The sequence below is a fragment of the Phacochoerus africanus genome, chromosome 8, assembly GCF_016906955.1.
Source record: "Phacochoerus africanus isolate WHEZ1 chromosome 8, ROS_Pafr_v1, whole genome shotgun sequence".
Classification (NCBI taxonomy): Eukaryota; Metazoa; Chordata; class Mammalia; order Artiodactyla; family Suidae; genus Phacochoerus; species Phacochoerus africanus.
In genome coordinates, this window is record NC_062551.1 from 160,377,090 (window position 1) to 160,394,969 (window position 17,880).

The 17,880-nt window shown below is 41.4% G+C and overlaps 2 protein-coding genes across 2 annotated transcripts in view; one reads left to right on the plus strand and one right to left on the minus strand.

The window, feature by feature from the left end:
• Positions 1–12,038, plus strand: part of TTC39A (tetratricopeptide repeat domain 39A) — an 85,773-nt gene extending 73,735 nt beyond the window's left edge. The window contains exon 22 of the transcript XR_007136162.1: positions 11,936–12,038. The gene's annotated coding sequence lies outside the window, so the exon portion shown is untranslated. The remainder of the gene's footprint in view (positions 1–11,935) is intronic.
• Positions 1–17,357, minus strand: part of RNF11 (ring finger protein 11) — a 35,442-nt gene extending 18,085 nt beyond the window's left edge. The window contains exon 1 of the mRNA XM_047789140.1: positions 16,974–17,357. Coding sequence (XP_047645096.1) covers positions 16,974–17,096 — 123 coding nt within the window. The 5' untranslated portion in view covers positions 17,097–17,357. The remainder of the gene's footprint in view (positions 1–16,973) is intronic.
• Positions 17,358–17,880: the final 523 nt, after the last annotated feature.

A 17,880-nucleotide genomic window follows, 5' to 3' on the forward strand; every position in this document is an offset into this window, starting at 1 on the left:
TCATGCCAAGTACCAGCACCTATGAGTCTTAAACTGGAAAATCAGGTTTAATCTTTAGATTCTTCCTTAAGCTCAATTCCAGGGGTCAGGTCATCAGGAAATCTCTAGTTAAGAGAAATGGAGGGTAGCAAAACATGAAATACAGAGTGCTTAAGTCCTTTTAGTAATAAATCTCAAAAAAAAAGTCTTCCTAATACAAATATAAGTAAAACAAAGTTTAAGATTACTAGAGAGTTACTAATCTTAGAACCCAAATGTAAAGCTGCCCTAAGCAAGGCTATCTACTCATCAGCCAGATATTTACAAGTTATTTTCCAACTGAAACCATCAGCACACTGTTTTTTCATAAAATGATCTCTGGTACAATTTCTAGGTGAGGAACACATCTCACCATCTCCTCTACCCCCACCACCATCAAGAATCAAGAAATGCATCCTGGAATATCAAGAAATAATCTAAATGCACAGGAGAATACAGACAATGGATTTAGTTTTAATGGTTTTTAAAAACATATACCGAAGGCAACAAAAGAAAGAAAAGAAATTTGAGTTAGACCAGAGGTTGTTAACTGCAGTCTGAGCTTAAAAGGATTCATAAACTCCTTGAAATTGCATGCAAAACTCAATGCATCCGAAGAGGATTTACGTTTTCAGTTTCTCAAGAGTTATTACACAAAGAAAGGGTTAAAAGACACTTGTGTGAACTTGAATGGCTGCCACAGAAACAATTAAAAAAAACAGTTGAGGAATATAAGAAAATAATTCAGGAGTTCCCGTCTTCAGAGCAAACCCGACTAGGAACCATGAGGTTTCGGGTTCAATCTCTGGCCTCGCTCAGTGGGTTAAGAATCCGGCGTTGCCGTGAGCTGTGGTGTAAGTGGCAGACACGGCTTGGATCTGGCGTAGCTATGGCTCTGGTGTAGCCTGGCAGCTGTAGCTCCGATTCGAACCCTAGCCTGGGAACCTTCATGTGCCCCGGGTGCAGCCCTAAAAAGAAAAAAAAAAAAAAAAAAATCAAACAAGGAGATAAAGGAAATCCAGTCCCTCAATGTGGCCTCTCACACAACTGTAACCAAAAGATAGCTGTCTCACTTCAAGCCTCCTCTAACACCTACCACCCTAATAACTTTTGTACTGTTTCATGTTTGATCTTATTCTTGGCCCATGGTACCAACAGTTAGAGCAATCTCCCAGGCCCATTAAAGTTAAGTGAAAAACTATACAGCTACTCATAGATGCCTTAAGTCACAGCAAACAAATTTATAATTTAGGCTTTATCAATTTTTCTATTTTATATTAAAATTACAAGTTCTATAACCAATAATCGAAACATACAAAACTGAAATTCTTTTTTTTTTTTTTTTTGGTCTTTGCTATTTCTTTGGGCCGCTCCCGAGGCATATGGAGGTTCCCAGGCTAGGGGTTGAATCGGAGCTGCAGCCACCGGCCTACGCCAGAGCCACAGCAACGTGGGATCCAAGCCGCGTCTGCAACCCACACCACAGCTCACGGCAACGCCGGATGGTTAACCCACTGAGCAAGGGCAGGGACCTAACCCTCAACCTCATGGTTCCTAGTCGGATTCGTTAACCACTGTGCCACGACGGGAACTCCAAAAGCTGAAATTCTTTAGAAACTAGGCAGTAATGTCTTATTACAGAGCTTATGAATCCAAACAATTTCTTTTTTTTGCTTTTTAGGGCTGCAACTGCAGCACATAGAAGTTCTCAGGCTATACATCTGGGTATTTGGTAAAAAGTGATACAAAGCATCATACTATTCTAATTTCATAAATGTTAGAGGAATCAGCTCAACTAGGGAAAGATACAATTAAAAAGTGTCAGTACAGAGTTCCCGTCGTGGCTCAGAGAATCCGACTAGGAACCATGAGGATGTGGGTTCTATCCCTGGCTTCACTCAGTGGGTTAAGGATCCGGTGTTGCCGGGAGCTGTGGTGTAGGTTGCAGACACGGCTTGGATCCCACGTTGCTGTGGCTCTGGTCTAGGCTGGTGGCTACAGCTCTGATTCGACCCCTAGCCTGGGAACCTCCTTATGCCACAGGAGCAGCCCAAGAAATGGCAAAAAGACAAAAGTGTTAGTAGAATACAACTGCCTTGCTTTTGCTGTTGGTAAGTGGGTTAGAATTTAATAAACTCTTTGAATAACAGAACAAGTCTCTAGAACTAATGATTTGCGTTTATTGGACCCTCTGAAAAAAGGAAGACAACATAGAAAAAAGGGGCAATCTTCAGATAGCAATACACATCAGGCATGATATTTATTTATTGCTTTTTATGGCCACATTTGAGGCATATGGAAGTTCCCTGGCCAGGGGTCGAACTGGAGCTGCAGCTGCTGGCCTAAGCCACAGCCACAGCCACACAGGATCCAAGTTTGTTACCACTGAGCCAGACAGGAACTCCCCCAAACACAATCTTTGCCCTAAAAGGGCTCCCTGCCCTTTAGATAGACTAGATCCATTTAACCTTGATGAAGGGCCCCAATTTGATGCTACCCAAAATAGTCCTAATTCTTCAATATTAAACAGTGATTTCTAAAAGTGACTTTTGATTGATGAAACACACAGTTTAAGGAACTTTCCTGGCTGTTGTCGCTAACTAATCCAGTAACTCCCTTACCTCCATCTAGTTTACTGACCTGGCCTGATTTCCCTAGGTGAGGTATTTAAATTCCTGCTTATTTGACCAAGTCTCCACACATTACCTCTTTAACCTAAATATTAAAATTGAATCTGCTGGTCCAAAATGGACTGCCTAGCTCTGTGTACCAGATCATTTGGACCCCTTAACTTCTCCCAGAGTCAAACATACAGTGCTGGAGTTCCCTCTGTGGCTCAGCAGTAAGGAACCTGACTGGTATCCATGAAAATGCAGGTTCAATCCCTGGCTCCGCTCAGTGGGTTAAAGATGCCGCATTGCTGTGAGCTGCACTGCAGGTTGCAGGCATGGCCTGGATCTGTCACTGCTGTGGCTGTGGCAAAGGCCAGCAGCTGCAGCTCCAACTCAACTTCCATATGCCTTGTGTGAGGCCCTAAAAAGACCAAAAAAAAAACCAAAAAACAAAAAAAACTGTCTTGCCCATGCGCTAATCTTTCCGCCTTGTTAAAACAGAGGCATTAAATGTACATCAAGTAGGGAACTGGTTAGATAAATAACAGTGTGCACAACGAATACTATGCAGCCGCAGAGAAGAATGAAGCTTTATGCACTGAAAAAGCTTTAAGATAAAGTTAAGTGGGGAAAAAAAAGGACAAGGTGCAGAGCTGTGTGTATGGTGGGCTATTTTTGGTGTAAATGGGTCAGGGAGGACTATCTGTATTTGTTAGCGTATGTATAAAATCTCTTAAAGGATACACAAAAACCATTAACATTAGTTGCCTACTGGATGTGGAACTGAGTGGTTAGAAAGTAAGTAAGATGACTCACCCATTAAAGATTTTGTTTTCTTTAGTGTAGGCCAATCCTACCACCCCTGGAGTCCATCTGTTTCTACCTTTTCAGAAATCTTATACTACAGATTTTTGCTGCCCTCTCTATTCAACTTCTTTTTCACTGGATTCTTCCCATCAGCTTAAAAACATAACTAAGTATTTCTCACTAAACAAAGTGAACCACTTTCAATTCCACATCCCATTACTGCCCTATTCCTTACCATTCCTTCAGTCAATCTTCTTCCAAAACAATCTGTTCCTGATGTGTCTGCATCTTAAATCTCCTGGAAAAATTCTTACCATACAATCCATTACTAAGTTCTGCTGTTTTTTCTCTTGATTTTCAACAGAATTTGTCTATAACTCTTCATCGCTATTGCTAACACCCAAGCTAACAGTATCTGCCAATGCAGTGGCTTCCTAAATAATACCCTCTTCCAACTTGTTCTCAGAGACCCCTTTAAAAATGCAAATCAAATTTAATTACCGCCCCCCCCCCCCAAATCCTTCACTGGCTAGCTTGCCACTGTTCTAGAATAAAGTCCAAAATCCTTATAAAGATAATAAATGCAAAGGTCCTGGAACAAGCAACTTAATGGCTATTCCCAGAGTATAAACATGTCCCCACTTCTCTAAAATGCTCTTTTTAGAGAGGCAAGTTTGGATTCCCAGAGATTTTGTTTGAAATGCCAGATATAAAAAATATTTTAAATGTATTTCATAACCTTATGTTCCCTGTACCTTGGAGTCTTCTTCCGAACTGCAGGTCATGAACACTATAGATTATAAAGTCAGTTTTAGAGGGTCAAAGCTAAGACTTTTTAGAAAATGAAAGAGAATATGTAATAGTAAGGGATAATACTGTTTTAAGAAACTTGCCTCTGTTTTTATAAACTGAAACATGGTATAAAATGTACTTTTTTATTGTGATTTGCCAAAAAAATAAAGTCTGAAGTCCACAGATAAAGAAATTATGCTTGAAGTTAATTTTCAATAGACTCGAGAATTTCAGACATTTAAAAATGACTCCATTTCACACTACCTAATCTTAAATGAGGTCTACAATTCACCTAACAGTGTTGAAACAGCAAAATTTAACTGAATTCCTATACCACACACCTATCAGAACTCTGTGGCTCAAACCCCAAAGGCTTTGCGGTTTCTGGCAGCAGAGATAGGCGCTCAGGACCTGCAACTTAGAGAATGCCTGTATACTAGAGGCCTCTGGGCTCTACAGGCAGCTGCTAGGAAATACCATGACAAGCCTAATTATCTAGCTTCCTAATACGCAGAATATTAAAAGAAAAAGTGCTGCAAGGAGAGATGCATTAACAGATGAAGAACCATCCGACAATGGGAAGACAGTGGAAAAAAAATAATAAAATGCAGGTACAAGAATTAAAAGCAGAATGGACTTTACCCAGTAACACAAATATTCCTACATAATTTAAGACTCTGAGGTACCTACAGAGTAAACTGATCTAATAATTTTGAATCAGTAAAATGAAAACCTGCTGAGAAGTTAGACTTCAGGAGTTCCCATCGAGGCTCAATGGTTACCGAATGTGACTACCATCCATGAGGATGCAGGTTTGATCCCTGGCCTTGCTCAGTGGGTTGGGGATCCAGCGTTCCTGAGCTGTGGAGTAGGTTGCAGACACGGCTCAGATCTGGCATTGCTGTGGCCATGGTGTAGGCCGGCAGATAAAGCTTTGATTTGACCCCTAGCATGGGCACCCCCATATGCTGCCAGTGCAGCCCTAAAAAAAGGAAAAAAGAAAAAAAAGAAGTTAAACTTCAGTGATTTGTGTTAAGGAGTGAGAATGAAAAGGGAGGGTTGAGAAGTCTGCAAAGAGCCAATTTGGGAATTAGTCTTAGTTAAGACACTGTTGGGAGCTCCTGTCATGGCGCAGTGGAAACGAATCCAACTAGGAACCATGAGGTTGCGGGTTCAATCCCTGGCCTCGATCAGTGGGTTAAGGATCCGGCACTGCCTTGAGCTGTGGTTTAGGTCACAGACGTGGCTCGGATCTGGCATTGCTGTGGCTCTGGCATAGGCTGGCAGCAACAGCTCCGAATGGACCCCTAGCTTGGGAACCTCCATCTGCCACGGGTGTGGCCCTAAAAAGACAAAAAACACCAAAAAAAAAAATTTAAAAAAAGACATTGTTACCAAAGACAGTTTATTAGAATAAAAAATGTTAAAAATATAAAACATATTTTAGAAGGTTTTCTATCCAAAACAAATTGTAAAAATATAAAACCTATTTTAGAAGGTTTTCTATCCAAAACTTATCTATCCAAAATAAATTGTTTGAACTGGAAAATTCCACTTAAATTGTAGTTGTATTTTCTACAACTGGATCCAAAGATTCTCCTGTGTGAGCTTAATACCTCACCTTTTTTAAGTCTTCTTTTAGACCTCCTTGTTCCTCCATTACCTTCAATGGACTACTTATCAGTACCCATGGCTTCAGGGCCCTCTTAGCTTCAAATCTACTTCCAATACTTCTACATTTCAAAAAATATCACAGTAAGAGGCAAGAAACTAGGATACAAATGACTAGTGGAGAGATAATGCTAAATAAACACACTCTCAATATTAGCCTTAAGCAGGAATTGGTGCAATTAATGACAAAAGTACCATCTCTCATTTAGGGAAGAGACAAGGAGCCCTGATCACCTAAGGGAGAAAAGAAAGTGAAAGGGGAAATTACCAATTGAGGATAGAAAGAGGACATTGGAACACCAACCAAAAACACACTTTGCTAACTTTAGTACCTTGCTGAGTGGCAGGGCTGTTTATTTTCAAATGACAAAATAGATGTTATGCACAGATATATTTTTGCCGATTTTGCAGAACACTGCTGTGCTATATGAAACCTACCTTTATTATGATTTGAGATATTTTTAGAAGACTCATTTTATTACAAAGGAGTCTCATTACCTCAATAATCACTGTATAAATCACTTCATTCTAACATCCCATTCTTCTAACAGATTCACTCTACTGGAAAAGGACTCTCAGGTTCCCATCTCATGACTACCTTTGAGTCAAATGTATCATTATCTATTTTGATTCTACTATTCCTCTGCCATACTGTGCAATTACCTCGGCCACCTAGCTCTACTGCTAAGCCTGTTTTTTTCATAAGATGGGAATAACATTCACTTTCATAGAATTATGTTGAAAATTAAAAACTTCCAGTTTCTGATCTGGCAGGTAAGCTTAAAAGTCACCATACCACCTACACCAAAAACAAAAACAAAAAAATCCAGAACTAATTGAAAAGAAAAAAAAAAAAACTCTTCTTAGCTCTGTCAGAGATCTGAGGTCACAGAGGAACAAACTGCTGACCCCTAAATAAGAGACAGATGGATAGAGAAAATCACAACTTACCAGAGCAGAAACCTGTGAGCAGAACCAGTGCTGGGGTAGGAAAACCAAAACTCTAATTCTGCTGAGGACTGTATGATTGCTAGGGGCTCAGCGTTAACAAGACTGAGTTAAAAGCCCTAGCGATGAGTTCCCTTGTACCTCACTGGGTTAAGGACCCGGCATTGTCACTGCAGTAGCTTGGGTCACTGCTGTGGTGCAGGTTCCATCCCTGGCCTGGGAACTTTCACAAACCGCAGATGCAGGCAAAAGAAAAAGAAAAAAACTCCAGCAAGACCCCACATTAAATCTGTAAGTTTTTTGGGGTTTTTTTTGCTATTTCTTTGGGCCGCTCCCGCGGCATATGGAGGTTCCCAGGCTAGGGGTCGAGTCGGAGCTGTAGCCGCCAACCTACGCCAGAGCCACAGCAACGCGAGATCCGAGCCGCGTCTGCAACCTATACCACAGCTCACGGCAACGCCGGATCGTTAACCCACTGAGCAAGGGCAGGGACCGAACCCGCAACCTCATGGTTCCTAGTCGGATTCGTTAAACACTGCGCCACGACGGGAACTCCCAAATCTGTAAGTTTTAATCCCATGAACTTTACAAGGTCCTCACAATGAATACTAGAAAAATCCCCTTGGAGTTCCTGTCATGGCTCAGCAGTAATGAACCCGACTAGTATTCATGAGCATACGGGTTTGATCCCTGGCCTCGCTCAGGGGTTAAGGATCTAGCGTTGCCGTGAGCTGTGGTGTAGATCAGATGCGGCTCGGAAACCCAGTTGCTATGGCTGTGCTGTAGGCCAGTAGCTACTGCTCTGATCAGACCCCCAGCCTGGGAACTTCCATATGCACCGGGTACAGCCCTTAAAAAAAAAAAAAAAAAAAAAAAAATCCCCTCATCTTCCCAAGAGGAGGAGAGGGAAAGAACCATTTTGATATAGTCAGAGCATTCTATTCTTAACAAGGCCTGCCCTCAGGATAAACTACTTTGCCAGGGCCAACCTACTGGGGTTTTATTAGCCTAACCTATCTGAGGAAAGGAAGTAGTCAAGTAAATCCGGCTGGCTCTAGCTTTCCACCTGGAGGAAAAGAAATATCCAACTCTTGGAGTTCCTGTCGTGGCTCAGCAGTTAACGACTCCGACTAGGAATCATGAGGTTGTGGGTTCAATCCCTGGCCTTGCTCAGTGGGTTAAGGATCCCGCGTTGCAGTGAGCTGTGGTGTAGGTTGCAGACATGGCTCGGATCTGGTGTGGCTGTGGCTGTGGTGTAGGCCAGCGGCTACAGCTCCAATTAGACCCCTAGCCTGGGAACCTCCATATGCCAGAGGGTGTGGCCTTAGAAAAGCCAAAAAAAAACTAAAAGAAATATCCAACTCCACTCTCCTCTTGCCATCCTGTCCCACCTTAGGGGGTAGCGATGGACACACTGAGAAACACCGGGAACTGCAAATTAAAACAAGCAAACAAAAATACCACCATACACCTATTAGAATGGTGAAAATCCAAAAACACTTGACAATACCAAATGCTGGTAAGGATGCAGATGGAGCAACAGGAACTCTCTTTTACTGCTGGTGGGAATATAAAATGACACAGCCACTTTAAAAGACTTTTGGCAGTTTCTTACAAAATTGAATATACTCTTAGCATATACAATCCAGCAGTTGTGTTCCTTGGTATTTACTTAATTATACAATCCAGCAGTTGTGTTCCTTGCTATTTACTTAATTATGCTGTTTTACACTGAATATAAAATGCTTCATGTATACATACGTTAATCTTGTCCCCTTAAAGTGGTAGCTCCTGGGAGTTCCCTGGTGGGGTCAAGGATCCAATGTTGTCCCTACTATGGCACAGGTTCAATCCCTGGCCTGAAAAGAGGTTTAACCCATGGGTGCAGTCAAAAAAAAAAAAAAAAGTGGTAGCTCCTTAGGGGTAAAGGACTCATTTTACATACTGATCTGTAGAAGAAATGAGTTATCAAGTGTCCTGGTTTTTATCCTTAAAGCCTTGCTGCTCAGTTTATGGTAAACTAAGAGTTAAACTGTTATATACAATTACATGTAATTTTAACTACTTGGGTCAGTTATAAAAGTCTCAGTCTTCTTAAAGCTATTCAGCTTCGTAAGAATTCAAAGAGTTTTAACATATTTAGGAACAAATATATCTGAAGGATCACTTTTTTCATTTCCACACTTTCAGAGCCCTTAGTTACCTTACAGTATGCTCTCTGGACTAAGTAACAACATAATTACTCAACTGTCCCCTGGGAGCACACTCTAAGTTGGCTATTTAATTAAAAGACAGATATATGTGCATTCATATTAAAATGAACTCAAAATATTTTTAACCAGTTACAATAAGGAGCTCAAAAGCAACATACCATAAAGTCAAATCAAATATCAAAGCCAAAAGGTTGAGGAGATTCCCCAAGAGCAGAATATATATTTAGTTCTCCCTTATCACTTTACTTTCAATCATACATAAGCAATCTCTTCTGCCATTAAAAACGCACACATGTTGGAGTTCCCATTATGGCTCAGTGGGTTAAGGACCAACACTGTCTCTGTAATGATGTGGGTCCTGGCCTTGCTCAGTGGGTTAAGGATATCTCATTGCCACAAGCTGTGGCATGGGCCACAGAGGTAGTTCAGATCCAGTGTTGCCATGGCTGTGGCACAGGCCGCAGCTGCAGCTCCAATTCAGATCCTAGCCTGGGAACTTCTGTATGCCGCAGGGGAGGCCATAAAGAGAGAAAAATACGAACACACTTCGGCTACCTACAAGCTGGCTTCTCCTCACATTTCCACTATGAGTCTTCAGTATCTTTACCACCTCACTCTTAATTTCATTTATATTAAAAATGCCGAAATCCTGAATTCTGAGCATGTTAACAATATCACAAGTATCTGTTAAATTCAATATTAAGAGTTATTGAAAAGGGAGTTCCCACTGCGTTGCAGTGGGTTAAGTAATCTGACTGTAGCAGCTTGGGTGGCTGCAGAGGCAAAGATTTGATGCCCACCCTGGCATAGTAGGTTAAAGGATCTAGCAATGCCACAGCTATGGCTCAGATTCAATCCCTGGCTCAGGAACTTTCACACGCTGTGGATGCAGCCATTAAAAAAAAAAAAAAAGTTACAGGGAATCAACTTCTAGAAATTTTTACAGCCTATTTTTTAATAAGCTCTTTGATACAGGACAGAAATACATCATCCTTAACTCTCTGCTTGAAGGAACAGAAGATAATTATATTCAGAAATGGCTTAAAATTTTTTAAAAAAAGGCAAAGATGAGACAAAATGACAAAGAAATATAACATCTAATTCCAACTGTAGTTACAATCATCCTCTTTTTACTCCATCATTTCTAGAAATTTAACTTGGCACAGTAGAGACAAAAGACAGAAATGGTACAAGCTGAAGAAAAAAGTCAGGAAGAACCTAGTAGCCATTCTGTGACAATTTTTCTATTTAGAAAAGTTCTCAGATCTTATGTACCAAGTACTCATTACCCCTATCTTCTCAAGTTACCCTATAATTAGCTCTAGAATTAAACTCTGACACACACTGTCCTACTCTTAAAGGTGCTCATACATTCTTAATGGCAAAGAATCAGCTTTAATTAAAGGACAACCAAAGTGGGAGATGATGCATATAACAAAACCCAACCCCCTGCAACAATGGTTACAAGTAAATAAGCAAACATCTTTGCTTATTTATTTAAAAGAAAAAAAAAAAAAGATGAGGCAAGCTGAACTACACAGAACATAGACTGGACTCAAATAAAAAGGATGTAAAGAGATTAACTTTCCCAAAGTTTATGCACATTATAAATTAGAAGTGACAGGACAAAACTGAATATAGTCAAATAAAAGTTAATGTAGGAAAGAAAAGTGGCAGAAAGAACCCTTTTGAAGTACAAAGGCCAAACACTAAAGCAAAGGATTCTGGGAACAATTCACATGAAGCAAATAACCATAAAACTTCATACTCACAGAAAAACACCGTTAACTGATTTTCAGTTACTCAAGTATTAGAGTGCCTGCTATGTGAAAAGCATAGGTCTAACAATGCAAAGGTGAATCATAAGACTTGGATTCTACCAAGTAGGGCAGAGGTGACATTGTTATAAATAATTAAAATCAAATAGGAAGCATAAAGTGTCCTAAGAGTAATAAACAAAAGTGCTAAATTGCTAAATGAGTTCAGATTAAGAAGTTATTCATGTTAGGGGAGATCAGAAATGGACTCATAACATTTGAGCTGAATGTTGCAAGCTAGAAATTATATTAGAAACTATTAAAGGAATAGTATGCTGGGCAGTAAATGGGAATAGAATGAGCAAAAGGCAGAGGATGCAAAGCAGAAGGCATATACAGAATACAGCAAGCTGTTGTATTGAGAGTATAGGTTTTGCACAAGACTACAAAAAGCTGGAACAGTATATAAGAAGCTAGATTATATATGAATGAGATTTTCAGTAATGAGTCATGAAGAATCATTAAGGACTAAGAGCAAGGGAGCCTCATTGAGACAGAATTTATTGAGCAGCAAAGAATGAAATGAATGGGGAGAAGAGACATCAATTAGGTTACCAAGAGAGGTAATGAAGACTTCAATTGAGGTGGTGATGGTGTAAGAGGGAGAAGGCAGAGTTCTAAATTAGACACCAGGTATCGACAGTGGGTAAGGAGCCTTCCGCTCTGCTGAGAGACTTAAAATCTTTTTTTTTTTTTTTATCTTCGGTCTTTTTAGGGCCACACTCGTGGCATGCGGAGGTTCCCAGGCTAGGGGTCTAATCGGAGCTACAGCTGCCAGCCTACACCCCAGCCACAGCCACGCAGGATCCCAGCACATCTGCGACCTACACCACAGCTCATGGCAATGCCAGATCCTTAACCCACTAAGCGAGGCCAGGGATAGAACCCGAAACCTCATGGTTCCTAGTTGGATTCGTTTCTGCTGTGCCATGACGGGAACTCCGAGACTTAAAATCTTAACACATTATTCTCACTTTTAAGAAAATTGTAACCTAGAAAAATAAGAAATGTTAAAGCACCAAGAGCTAATTAGTAATGTAATATATATGATTTCCAGATAAACATTACAAACCAAAAGTAACGTATCTGAAGAAATCTGGAAAAGGAGAAAATGGTCAATGAAGACTTTATTAAAGAGGCTGGAGTTGATGTGCACCTCAGTGAAAAGGTAAACTTGAAGAAGACGGGGATAAAATTTCACCCAAAGAGTTTTTTTTTAAGTTATATAATTTGTTCAAAAAGAGTAAGATACGTGAGATACATTTTGAAGTAATTTCCAAAAAATGGTAACCAAAATACTAATACATAAAAAAACCCTTCAATTACCTGAATATAACTTCATAAGATAGCAGAAAAACAAGGTATTATTACAGCTTTGAATGCTGAAAAATAAGTATACTCTAGATTTTGAAAGGAGAGGGATTACTTTTAATGAGTTCTACAGGAGGGACTAAGCCTTAAAAAAAAAAAAAAAAGGTAACTTTCAATCACAATTTGAAATAACCAAAGTGTTGTTTTGTTATTTATGAAAGAAGTTCCTCAAAATACAACATAATCTGATAAACTCTCTTGATATTTTACATGTGACAACCAGGATATGAACTCCAATCTATCTGACTCCAAAACCAGAGCCACACTAGCACTCAGTGCTGTATTAACAGTCACTTATTTTCTTCTGATTTTAAAAGCTCAAATGTATTAATCACAAAATGTAGGGCAGAAGGAAGTGATTAGTAAATCTCAAACTATGTAACTATTGCAAAACTGAGAGACACCACTTCATTTATCTACACACATATATACTCAAATAAAAATAATGTAAAGTTGTTTTTGTTGTTGTCGATGAATGTTAACTTTTTAACAGTGCCACTCTTGAACCAACCTGTAAGAAATGGGGGTCTCAGAGTAACAATGGCATCTCAGTCTGCTCACTTAACACCTTTCAGGGTTGGGTTACCTACCTGGCCCTTTCTCCTTCATTCCCCAGCCTTTCAAGACTTACCCTCCTCACAACTCTTCTAAGACCGCCCTTGATGGGCAGACTTCCTCTATATACTTTTTAAACATTCAGGAAGTAAAGAATAGAGGGTACGCCAAATTTCTTCGTTTTTTACCTTCTAATTCAAGAAACGCTCTAACCCCCTTCCCTCAAATTTTTTTAAGGACAAAGATTTGAGTACTTTCTCATAAAACAAACATTTTGCTGTAGAATATCAACAATGAATTGTTTTATCAAATTATTTTAAACTAATTTATGTATTTAATATTATTGGGACTTTTTTTTAGGATATATTCCTTAGAAATGATCCATAAAGGGAAAAGGCACTAGAAATATGCATAGTTCATTAAGACATTGAACTGCACTTGCCTCAAAATAAATACATTAATTCATTTAAAAGAAATCCAATCATTCAATCAATAACTAAGTACCTAATGTGTGCCAGGCACTGTTCTAGGCACTTGAGAAACAACAACTTTTTTGGGGTTTTTTTTTTTTTGGTCTTTTTTTTTTGTCTTTACCCACAGCATATGGAGGTTCCCAGGCTAGGGGTCCAATCAGAGCTATTGCTGCTGGCCTACACCAGGGCCACAGCAATGCCAGATCCGAGCCTCGTCTGCAACCTACACCACAGCTCACAGCAATGCCAGATCCTTAACCCAATGAGTGAGGCCAGGGATCTGAACCTGCAACCTCATGGTTCCTAGTCGGATTGTTTCCGCTGCCCACAACAGGAACTCCAGAGAAACTACTTTGAAGAAAAACAAAAAACAAAAGCAAAACCAAAAAAAGCCTTCCCTTGGGGAGTTTACCACCTAGTGGGAGGAGTCAGATAATAAAATAAGATAATATCTTAGAAAGTGATTAGTGCTATGGGGAAAATAATACAACAGGGTAAGGGAGAGAATTCCAGGGTGCTAAGTAAGGCATGCACAACTTTAAATAGGGTGATCAGAGAGGGTTTAAGAAGGTGTCATTTGAGTAAAGCCTTGAAGGTGAAGGAGTCAGCCAGGATGACACCCTGAGGAAGAGTAATCTTAGCACAGAAACAACCACAGCAAAGACCCTGGAGTAGTCTAGGAACAAGGATAGACTAAAAGCAAGGCAAGGGTGGGACACAGGGAGACCAGCTGGGAGGCTACTAAAGAAACCCAAAAAAGAAATATGTACTTGCCATAAACTCTGACCATAACTGCAGTGCTTACTTTTAAAAATAAATAGATAAAACAAATCTCAGATCCTGCTAATAGGAAATAACTAGAACTTTTAGAAGTTTACTACATAGAGCTCTTGGCATATATGTACATTGTGCAACACAAAGGATATCCTTCAACTGCTCACTATAGAAAAATACCAAATGTCTTCTTTTATAATCAGTTGTATAATTAGTTTCTCTCTTTTTCTTTTTTTGTCTTTTTTGCGTTTTCTAGGGTCGATTCCTCGGCAAATGGAGGTTCCCAGGCTAGGGGTCTAATTGGAGCTGTGGCCGCCGGCCTACACCACAGCCACAGCAATGCGGGATCCAAGCCGCGTCTGCAACCTATACCACAGCTCATGGCAATGCCGGATCCTTAATCCCCTGAGCGAGGCCAGAGATCAAACCCACAACCTCATAGTTCCTAGTCCGATTCGTTAACCACTGAGCCACGACAGGAACTCCATATAATTAGTTTCTTCTACAATTAAAAAAAAATCCTATGGTAGCTGCAACCATTTTTAAAGAAATAATCCAGTTATTTCCATAGTCCTGTTAATTATACATTATTTTTGAAGAAAAAAAGTTCTGTTCAATGAAAATGTAAATCATTTACCTTGGATTGGTATTTCTTAGATCGTTTGAATTTACCATTTTTAAATTTACCATTCCTTTAAGTAAGACAAAATTTTTTCTACGAAAGTTTCTTTTTATGCTCCTGTCTTTTAAAGAAATTACTCCGTTCCAATTGATACTAAATTTGCATATCAGTATCTGGGGTATTCATTTCAAGAAGGGGCAACCACAAAAAACTCCCACTGTCACAAATAACATGTTTCAAAAAATGTTTCTTCATGATACCAAAAAAAAACTCTACCTTATCATCCTGGAATAGGCAAATACGATCTCCACAAATTCTAAAGAAGTTATCCTTAACACTGTATTACCATAAGGACATAAGAGAAAGAGGGCAGTAAGTCAAAGATATTTGACTTTCCTGGAAGGTGGCTAGGGAACACAGGAGATTTTGAAATAAATATCAAACATCTAAGAAAATATGCTTATGAAACTGAAATAAGCACAATGACCTATAGCATTTATGAAGAAAACCAAGAGTGAAATATAAACAATGTACTTGCTTCAAAGATTCAGAACAACATCCAGATTTATTTTGAATTTTTTAAGACTTGTGAGAATTCTTTGGAAGAAATGGGTGTATAAACTTACAAAACTAATACTGAATTCAAATTAATTCATTCATTCATTGGGGACATTGTCTCTATTCTCAAAGGCTTATAGTCGTCATTTATTTCACAGTTACTGAGCATCTACTATGAGCCAGACGGTGGGCATACAACAAACAGGAACCATGGGGTCCCTACCTGCATGCAGCTTATACTGGAAGAGAGAAATGCCTCAAGAATGAGACACACATCTAACTAAACAAGGATAACACTTAAGTATTCTATAGGCTGCTTATGGAAGTGTAGAGGGTTGTGGGGCGGGGGCACAAAGAAGGGAGTGATGGATTCAAGGTGTGAGGGAGAGGAATGTAGGGACTTCAGATACAGATGAGTCCTCAAAGAGGATCAGAGGTTCACCTGGCCGACCTTGGGGAAAGGGCTCCAAGCAGAGGAAGGAGCTAAGGCAGAGGTGTGAACAGACTGCTGTATTTGATAGGCCAGGAATATGAATGTGAAAAATAAATCATGGAGGTTTCTGTATGCCACAGTAAGACTGGACTTCATTGGTATATATGAAAGGTTTCCGAAGGGTTTTATTCAAGAAACTAGCATATGTGATCAGGTTTTTCTGGTGTGATGAGGCACTGATTTACATAGGTATGAGAAAAGAACAACACTAGATAATGATGTCACCACATGAAACAACAAAGGAGAAAACTAAACCCTGTTCAGGAAAAAAATTAAGGCACTTAACTATCCAAGTCCTTCCGGGAAAAAAGTTTTTAATCAACATCATTTAAAACTGAAAAACTAGACAAAAGGTTTATATATACATAAATACTATGTATTATAGTATCTACGTATCTATTTTGAATTTTCTAAAGAGGTCTTTAGCTCTTTACTAATTGTGTAAAGACAGCTGAAGCTGCTGATTGCTGTGCAAAAGGCAATGAAGCTGTTTAGGAGAGAAGCCTTTGATACAAAGGGAGAACCACAAGTAAGAGAAGGTAATTCTCAAGTAAGGTTTAAAGGTTTCCAGAGTTCAAGATAATCATGTTCTATTAAGTCAGCGCGTTTAAAAGGTGTGTCATAGGGTTGGAGCAAAAGGATTAAGGATTAAAATTTTAAATTTACTATATATATAAACAAGTAATCCTTGGTGTTGCTGGAACCAAAAAACTACCTGAAAATCTCCCAAGCTGAGGGAGAAATGAATGCTTACCAGATCCAATTAATCCTACCAGATCCAATTAATCCAAACAAGGTAGGGAGGAAAGGATGGTCACACTTGGAAGTATAAATGAGGTGGGGGTTAACCACCTATCCACAACCCATAATTCATCGCACCTGGCGATGCGATGTGGCAATCATCTCCAAACCTCACAGTTCAGACTCCACGACTCAGACATAAAGGCAGGAAAATGTCACTTCCAAACTCCACAAGCTAACCACTAGCCACCGGCCAAGGGGATATAATCATATATTCGAATTTCAGAACTCAAGGACAGAAGTACCATCCCCACATCGAGGTGAAAGAGTCCCCCTATTTCTGGAAGTGAAGAGCAGTCACCCTCAAATTCAGTCCTAAGGGTGTCAGTGCCCCTCAGGCCAGGTCTTACCGAAACCAAGGGCAGTGACAGCCCCGAAGCCCCCACGACCTCGGCCAGAGCTGCCTCTACTCCTCGCACCCCCCTTCCCCACACACACCCTCCCCTACCTGATATGGCGGCGGCGGCTCCTGATCCGGCTCCGTCCCCTCGCCAAAGCTAGCCCGGTCGGACTGAGACTCGTGAAGCAGGGAGATGTCATCTGAAGTGGGGGATTTGAGGCAGTTCCCCATCTTCTGGGGTTGGGGTGTGTGATCCAGGGGAGGAAGAAAGCAGTGGCGGGGTCCTTCGCACGCTCTGCGGTCAGCCCCGGTCAGCGACGTGGGGTCGAGTGGCAGGCCGGGGCTCAGGCGGCAGCGGCTCCCCCGCCCCCCGGCGCCGCCGAAGGGCCGCTCATGCCAGCCCCCGGGGTTGGGGGCTTAAGGCTGGGCCGCGGGCTCAGCTGGGGTCGCGGCGGTTGCCTCCTACGAGGCGGCGGCTGCCTCCTACGAGGCGGCGGCGGCGGCAGCGGCGGGGGGGGGGGGGGGGGGGGCGGGGAGACGAAGAACTTCCCCACCCCGCCCCCCCGCGGGGCGGCGGCGGCCACGGAGCTGTTGGGCCTAATCCAGGTCAGGAGGGGGGGGCGCGGCCGTCGCGGCTCCCTCAGCTGCTGCCTCAGCTGCTGCTGCCCCCGCCGACGCCGGAGCCGCAGCCGCGGGCCTCATCCTACACCGCCTCAAAGCGGCGGCGGCGGCCAGAACGAGGCCAGCTGCGGCCCTGCGTCACGCCGCCGTGCGTGCCCTGGTCCCGCCCCCGGCGTTGGGAGGTGTAGGCGGTGCCGGCCCCGCCTACCCGGTTCCCAACAGCTGTTCCCCGGGCTGCGTCAGTTTCTGCTTCTCCGACGATTAGCTGGGGACCGAAACCTCTGAAAGCTCTCTTGGGTCTCCTTGCCTCCCCACATCCACTGCTCCCTCCCCGCTTGCCTCACTTCTCACCTGTACGCTGTTTTGTCAGTCTTCTCACGACCTTCTGCCTAGT